Source organism: Periplaneta americana, chromosome 3 (genome assembly GCF_040183065.1).
Source record: "Periplaneta americana isolate PAMFEO1 chromosome 3, P.americana_PAMFEO1_priV1, whole genome shotgun sequence".
NCBI lineage: Eukaryota > Metazoa > Arthropoda > Insecta > Blattodea > Blattidae > Periplaneta > Periplaneta americana.
Genome location: NC_091119.1, coordinates 59,893,494 through 59,902,472, shown reverse-complemented (window position 1 = coordinate 59,902,472; position 8,979 = coordinate 59,893,494). Strand labels below are relative to the sequence as shown.

At 36.9% G+C, this 8,979-nt stretch overlaps 1 protein-coding gene across 1 annotated transcript; it reads right to left on the bottom strand.

Moving 5' to 3' along the window:
• Positions 1-5,069: 5,069 nt before the first annotated feature.
• Positions 5,070-7,500, bottom strand: LOC138696066 (protein SET-like). Its single transcript, XM_069820589.1, has one exon. It carries the CDS (start codon positions 7,233-7,235, stop codon positions 6,369-6,371), a length of 867 nt encoding a protein of 288 aa, XP_069676690.1. The 5' UTR covers positions 7,236-7,500; the 3' UTR covers positions 5,070-6,368.
• Positions 7,501-8,979: the final 1,479 nt, after the last annotated feature.

The following is an 8,979-nucleotide window of genomic DNA, read 5'->3' as shown; positions in this document are numbered from 1 at the left end:
CTCTATATAACATCAAGGTAGACGGTTCACCTGGCCCAGACAGAATCACTGTTCGAGTCTTAAGACACTTAAAAACCACAAAATTTCTCACATTGCTTACTAGAACAATGCTGCATTTTTCATATGTACCTACTCGGTTAAGAAAAGGAATATTAATACATAAAGGCGGAGACACAAATAACATCCCACAATGGAGACCTATTACAATATTTTCCGTAATAAGAAGGGTAATAGAAAAAGTTCTAGAATCAAAATTACGTAATTTCATTACTCTAAGTCCACATCAGCGAGGGTTCATATCTGTACCTGGACCACATGTAAATGTTTCTCTTGTAAATGGTGGTCTCCATCACGCAAAGGCTAATAAAAGAGATTGTTTCATTATGTTTATGGACGTATCTAAAGCATTTGACTCCATTGGACATGAGCATATAAAAAGATCACTTCTGCATTCTGAAATTCCGAAAAATTTATATGGGCTTATTGAATCATTATTGACAGACAATGCAATACAAGTACAGGCTAATTTGAAGACCACCAAACCCATACCTATTAAATGTGGAGTAGCACAAGGCTCACCATTATCACCATTATTCAATTTGGCTATAAATTACGTGTTGCAAAACATCAATGAACATGAAATCACTGAACAATATGGATACAAATTATCAAAAAATCTGCAGTCTTTCTTTATCTACATTAGCTTTTGTTGATGACATAACTTTAACCAGTAAACAAGAAAATTATGCAACAACAATGCTTAATTTGGCAGAGAGCAGTCTCGCAGAGTTGGGTTTAACAATTAATCCTTCAAAAAGTAAAGCTATAGTACTAAGGAAAGAAAAATTAACACGGAAAAATTACAACTTTACAAGGTTCAAAAACTGGTTCAGTAACAGATAAAAAAAAAGACCGTATTAGATATCTTGGCATTGATTTTACTGATTAAATTTCAACTGACAAAAATAGAATTGTTAAAAATCTAACATCTGATCTTAATGGCCTTGTACAAACAAAATTATTTAAATCTGAGCAGAAATTAAAAATTATTAATGAATATGTGTGGCCTAGTCTCATATATCCCTTATAATGCGCGCCTTTAAATCAAATATCCATCGGTTTCTTAAGAGATCTTGACAAAATAGAAGTGCTGTCAAAGAAATCATGATGTTACCAGACAACACTCTAAATTTTGTTATATTCATCTAAAAAAGTTCGTGGACTGGGTATACTGTGTGCGGAATGGGAAGCCAGTATACAGCATTTTCAGCCCCTTCATGATCCACATTTTCATCATATATGGACTCTTGAAGAGTAAAATGCGGCCCTTGGAAAACTTAATTTTACTAAATCATCTCTTCCTCCAAAAACCAGTGGGAGTAAACTTAGAGAAATTCTAAGAACGAGATCTTTCCAAGCTTGGTGTCAACTGCCACATAATGGAAAAGGAGTGATTATGTATGCTGAGTGCCCTACAGCTAATTCATGGATGTCCAGCAAAAAACCTCTTTCAACATCTGAATACGTCAATGCAGTGAAGCTTTCTTGCAATCTTAGACATCAACAGGGTTAAGGATAAGGCCACGGTATTAGATCCAACCATCCGCTTTGAGAGAAACCTCTCACAGGCGGACGAGGTCAACAAAGAAAAACAAGAAATATATGAACCATACTTACCTTTCCTCTCTTCTAAATATAACATACCTGTTAATAAGTGGGTCGTCAAAGGTATCTTATTTGGAGTGAGAGGTTCCCTTCCACAGTCTACCTACCAACTATTGTCGGACCATCGGATCTGTGCCCCGTCAGCGTAGTCATTCTTGGAAAAGTTAACGCCTGTACTCACTCCATTCCACCCGCTTTCCTCCCACCACGTTAAACAGTAGGCCACGAACCTTGCCAAATAGGGATGCTGCCAAACTTCCGTCAAACAGTGTCATAAATAACTGGTCCTCCATGCTACAATATTATTTCTTTCAATCAAAATACATCTCGTATTTCTACATTTTTAAACCTAAATCCCATGTCTCGAATCACTTTCCGTAGTTTTTCTCTCCAACCTTGGAAATTATTACTTCTCTCGCAAGCTTCAGTAATTTCTTCAATGTTGAAACTTATTTCTGAACGGTATAAAATTCTTGTATCTTTCTTCTTAAAATACATCGGTTCATATCATCTACAATAATTAAAAGTTCCCTTGGTCTATTCTTCTCTGGTGATTCTAGCTTTCCATCTCCTGCACAGACTCCCTCTCTCCTGATTTTCTTTATTAGGAGTTCTGACCTGTCTATATAAATTACATAAAATGTTGTATTATAAGTATTAGTTAAGTATGTAATTTTAATACATAATCAATTGAAATAAAATAAGCCTCACCTGTGATATAATTTGCTCTTTTCGTTGCCTGATTTATAGGAAACAGATACTGACCTGTTTGTTTCTCATCACAAAATGCTATTATGTACTTGCTTAATAATATTTCTTTTGCCACTCCGTGCTACAGTATTCATGTTGAGTTGACAACACTGGACTGCAAGTGCAAATATTGTAAACTGTCCCGCAAGAAGGTCAGAATTGTGAATAGTGGGGGACAGAAAGGGAGAGAGATAGGAATGCAGGGAGAGAAATGAATTACCGAGGCTGAGAAGGAATTAGGGTTCAGGTTGCATATCTTACAGGGACACAGATCCGATGGTCCAACTTTAGTAGTGAAATTAAAATTCCAAGTCTTTCAAATACAAAACATCTTATTACACATTCTTAAGGACTCTTTACACATCATTCACTATCATCTGTATTTTCTTCTTCTTCTTCAGACCCGTTTTGCCATTAGGTGTTGGGTTCGCCTCACTCCCTCCAGACTCTCCAGGATTCCCGGTCCTTGCTCATTTTCTTAATTTCTGCCAATGTCTTGCCTCTCTTTCTTCCTATTCTTACCACTGTATCTATATTTTCAAGAAAGGTAATTTTGTCAATAAGACATTTTGGCATCAAGCGCATCCCAAATCCAAAATTTAGTATTTTTTAAATTAATAGACTTAAAAACATAACTGTTCTGTATTCTGGATCCTTGTGGTCACCCTCACTGGAGGGCTGATGATTTAATCAAGGTTAGGTTATTTCATGAGGCTTTATCAACATCTTAGGTTATTTAGCGTCTGAATGAGATGAAGGTGATAATGCCGGTGAAATGAGTCCGGGGTCCAGCACCAAAAGTTATCCAACATTTGCTCATATTGGGTTGAAGGAAAACTCCAGAAAAAATCTCAACCAGGTAACTTGCCCTGACCGGAAATCAAACCCGGGCCACCTGGTTTCACAGCCAGACACGCTAGCTATATGAAGCTAACACAAATGTTGGGGACTGAGACACATTATCAGATGCGATGCGGGGAGGAGACACGACTTTTGCTTTACAAAGCCTCGCGACAGCTTAACACGGTCTGCTTGCGACAACTGATTTGCTGGCTGTGTGGGTTTGGAAAACTGGCCTAGGCTAGAAAATGGCGTCAATGAAAGAGGGCTGTCTGTATGAGAAATTCTATTGTATTTGGTTATTATTTCGTAAGGATGCCTAATACGCCTAAAAATTTATAGGAGTGAAAGAATCTTAAAATTAAATACTGCTAATATACTGCACAAACGTCATTTTGTATGTTTATGACTACTTCACGATTCACAATAAAAAAAAAAGTATATCAATATTATTATTCACCTGGTGCTTTCGTCTCATTTGCAATTTGTCACATATTTTTAGAAACCAAATTTTTTTTTTTTAGCTTGTTAGGGCGCACTTCCGAACAGGGGCAGCAGCATTTTCCCTAAGGTTAGAGCCCAGTTTAGGTGTGTGTGTGTATTAATCGGAAAAAATGTCATATAAACATCCGTCCTATTCTCAATATTTTCTAGTCCCTAATTTTCGATTAATATAAACACACCTGATCTGGGCTGTAACCTTAGAGGAAATGCTGCTGCCCCTGTTCAGAAGCGCGCCCGTTGGTTATTTAACGACACTGTATCAACAACTAAGCTATTATGCGTAGATGAGATTGGTGATAGCGAGATGAGGCCAAGAATTTGCCGTAGATTACCTGGTATTCACCTTACAGTAGGGGAAAACCTCAGAAAAAAACCCAACCAGGTAATTAGGCCAAGCGGGGATCGAACCCGCACCCAAGCGCAACTTCAGACTGGCAAGCAAGGGCCTTAACCGACTGAGCCACACCGGTGGTTAGAAATCACATTATTGTCGTGATACTGTTTCAAAGATTTTATAGAACATATATTTCCTGTACTAAAACAACTAATTTATCTGCATCGAGTTCCATTATGAATAATGTGCATTACACACCAATATAGTACTTGTAGACAGTGAAAGCGTGCAATCATAGCCACTACTAATGCATGTGCAGTACACTGCAGCTATCAGTCTCCTCGTGACAAACTTCAAGCAGTCATTCGATGTTGTCTCTCCGTGTCTCCTTCTGTCTGCTCGCAACTGTCACGCCGTGTTTGGTTCTGTGTGCACCACATAAGAAATCAATTGGAGAGAAGTACCATGAAACAAAATGTCGCATCGTGCCACATCTGATTCTGTGTGCACCCAGCCTGCAAAATCGGCTATACAATACTGTAAAAAAGATGGTTCTTTTGTCCTTGGTATTTAAAGACAAACTGCTAGACATCATTTGAATACGAAATTTCAGCACTGCTAAAAGTGCACATGCTTAGAAGCTATTTAATGAAACTGAATTAACAGCACTTGCTAAAGGCAGTACAACATGTGTTGAAGGCACAGTGCACAAGGTGAGTTACTAACTCCATGTCCTGTATAATCTCACATAATCAAATAATTTGTCTGAACTGAATTCAACGCATCTAGTGAATAAAGTAGATTATGCTTGCTGTCCTCTGGTAGTACAGCAGTGGTGGCCAAGACATCTACTAGTCAACCGCTAAGCCATGAATGGTTGTCTGCAGCAGCCCTCAAACCCAAAAAGGTTAGCCTCCCTATAGTATAGAAATAACGACAAGGGCACACTTGAATACAAAGTTTGAAACCACTTGAATACAAAGTTTGAAACTTTTATTGGTGGCAACATATTACTTTCTTTTTTCTTTTTTTTTACAAATATGTTATCAAGCTCCATCAAAACCACGGTGACATCCAAGGCCATAAATCACTATTATCTGCAAAGTTTTAAATGGGACTGCCTCTCACCTTGAAAAGTGATGCACTAAAATTGATAGGCCTAGGTACATGTTATAAAATCACAACAAAAAAATGTGTGGTTGCTACACTTTACAGTAATTTTCACACAATACTGTATTAAGCATACTCATAGTATTTCTGATGAGGTGATGCCAGTCTTGGCTCTCTACAAAATTTTGTGGTGACGAGAAATACTTGTTTAATGGGTGGTCCTAACACCAGACCTAAATAGGTATCAAGAAAACTGCCTATTCAAGATACCCGATTCAAATCATTAAATGAGAAACTGTGGAATGTCTCCATTTTGACAGAGCTTACTACAAGTATCACTGAACATTTAAAATTAAAATTACTCCAGTGAGCCCAGAGACTTGTCAATGTTCTACAATTGTGCTTACAAAATCATCTCTCAGATCTAGCACTCTACAAACGACCAATGCTTTTTTTAAGTAAATGTTATAATAGTCCTACCATAAAACTGATGACAATTACAGTTGCACTAATCACTAGCATACAACTTATGACTAATACAAAATGTAACGTGATTCAACTTGAATGTGTTGTACATCTAACACACCAGAATTTTAACTTTAATGAAACTACTCATGCTGATTGAAGTTATAAATAATTTGCATTAATTAAGTTATATGACAATTTAAAGATCTGGCATCACCCAAAATGCCAAAACCATACAATCATTCGGAATGAGAAAATTATTTGCTTTAACTTATTACGCCGTAACGCCATTAATAAAAGTAGGAAAGCAAATGACTAAAAACAACTAAACAACATGCTATTTAGGTATATTTTGTTACCATACCGGCAACCCAGTCTTAAACAAAAATAACAGGAAAATGAATATAATATGCAATTTTCCTATCATACATAACCTTTTCTTGTTTTGATCTCTAATACAGTATAATATTGTAGATTAATTTGGCAGCCAGTAATAGAAATGTATTATCTGCTCATTCACTCAAGCAATCTGTTGTTTCCATTTACTCAGAATACATAAATTTCCCTGAAACACTCAATCACAATGATAGGAAAACTGGTTATTTTGTAGTCATCCTGCTTGTTGCACAATTCTTGGACATACAATCACTTATATCACTTTACAAACTTACACCTAGTCCTCTGGTCTTCATTCAGCACTTCAGTCATCTGCACCTTCATCATCCTCCTGCTCTCCAACATCTTCGTCCTCATCCTCAGCCAAATTGTCACCTCCGTCCTCACCGTCAATATCCTCTTCTTCCTCAACCTCTGCAAGTTCTGCATCATCCCCTTCATCATCGTCGCTGCCGTCATCTTCACCCTCCACCCCGTTCTCAACCTCGATATCAGGTACTAGGTAGTATTGAAGAGGATTTGGCCACATATCATCTTTTATGACTTCTGCAATGTCATCTGCTGATGGGTCTGCGTGGTCTACGAGCCAGCTGAATAAAGTCTTCTGTTCCAAGAATCTCTTCCTTCCCTTTCCACCATTTTTATCTTTATTCTTTTTAGACAGATCATGTCCCTCCTTCCAACGAATTACGGTACTCTGAGACGCAGGATCACCAGACGATCCAAGATGGAATTCTTTTGTGAGTACACTATTATCAAAGTAAGGATTTTCTTCAAAATGAAAATTTATTCTGTATCCAGATTTTATATCATCAAATTCTTCAACCTCCAATTTTGTCAAATAATGTAGGCAATCCTCTTCATCCTCATCAAGAATGGCCGATATTTGTGGATGATTTACAAAAGCAGTTACCCAGAAGTTTGGTATCCTTTTAATAATATCATTCCGCTTATCGAAGTATGGTTTTCTCAATTTGTTGTACTTCTGTTCAACAATGAGAATTTCTTCGCTTGCTTTCTCATTTAACGCATCTATTTCATTTTGGCAAGCGTCGATTTCCTCTAGAGCCTTCTGCGTTTCCACATCATAATCCCTACTTTCATCTGCGTCCCCTGATGCTCCCGCTCCATCAAGTTTCTTTACCTTCTTCGGCGTCGCTCCATTCGACATGGTTTGTTATTGTAAATATCACAACGTGTTCAGTGTACAAAGCCAACACTATGAACCGCTTCTGTTGTATTAAGAAAGCATGCCAGTTTCAATCACTTTTCTTATATTTCATGCACTATGCGTAATTACAGCATTAATGTCTGCCGCCACGAACAATAAACTAGAAGTACTTTTCTTCTATTTCCTTTATTCCACTGTGCAACAACACTTGCAAATTCCTCAACAACTTCGCTTATTTCCAACCGTAAATCTCTACATATTACCAACATACTTCCACTAATTTAAATTTACCAACACTAGGGCGTGTTCAAGTAAATACCACTTTAAACATTAATGGCTTCTACTTAGGGTAGAAGATAACATAATATGCTGCAGACAACTAATTAAATAATATAATATTTAAAATGAATAAAATGTGCTATTACGCCATATTCTTTTTAAATTAAAAGTTGAGGGGGAAATAAATGCCTAACCTGCTTGAATTCTGTGACGTCAGAATTTCTGCTCGACGTTCACAGTAACACCAACAATGTAGATATCACCCCAGATCACAAATGTCACTTAACAGTCCAGGGTTGCCAGATTGGGCGAAAAGTCGCGGATTAGGTTACTCCGAAGCTCTCTTTGCGACTGATTTTTACTTCAGGCGATTTGCGAATTTTTGGGCTACTAGAAATTTGGGCGAATGAAAACTTCTTGCCATTTTCTTTTAATATTAAATTTTTCTTTGAGTTTATATTTGACATGACAAGGGTTTCGATCTCTAAATCAGTGATTTCTTTTAATAACTTATATGATAATTGAAATCCACGTGAATCACCACTCATGTTAAACCACATTATTACGCCTCCACGTGTATTCGAAGGGGCTTCCTCATCTCCACTGCGTCACTTATCTGATAAAACTCCAGTGCACAGACTACAGTAGATGCAATGCAATTTGCACCTTACGTTCATTGAATAGTTCGTGGGTTTAGGCAAGAAAAATTTGATAGTTGATCAGATGTCGGTATGAGTCATTCACAGCAATAGTTATTAGCATGTCTGACCTTGAAACAAGAGGATCGGGGTTCAAATTCTTGTTGGGACAAGCTTAACCTAACTGGTTCAGATTTTTACGAGGTTTTCTCTCAACCCAATAAGAGATGCTAGATAACGATCGCAGTTGATAAAGCGTCTTAAAATAAACCAATTAAAAGTTATTTATTAGGTACCTTTTATTGTGTGTGTCATCATTTGTAAGACTATAAACAATGAGTTCATTATTTCCTCTTTCACACTGCGTATTGTAGTATTTCTCACTGCGATATTAACATTTTATATGACTGCAATGGGAAAGTGGGAAAAGTGCAGAAATATCTGTCGAGTGGAATTAGGGGCATAAAAAGTGGACTTGAAAACAATGTAGATTCATGAAAATACAAACAAAATTCAGCATCTATCTTCTTTCAATCTAAACTTAAAGATGTAACTAAGTCAGTTGCTAAATCATTAACAAAATTTGAAGTTCAGTTGACGGTTTTGTGGCGCGTCATATCGCGATAAAATTTTTTTGAATCATTTAAGCTAACTTATTAATTTAAATTGTCCAAGTATAGGAATGTAAATTTCCAACTTCATAGAACAAAATCCACTGTAATAATTAAGACGGTCATAGCCAGTAATATTCTGAAAGAGCGTATGAGATATGAAAGATGTACCAATTTCCTGAATTATTATTATTATTAACAAATGAACAGATGTAT

Bases quoted from the DNA above. Each gene is read 5' to 3' on its own strand.
- LOC138696066 (XM_069820589.1), bottom strand. From the start codon at position 7,235: ATGTCGAATGGAGCGACGCCGAAGAAGGTAAAGAAACTTGATGGAGCG.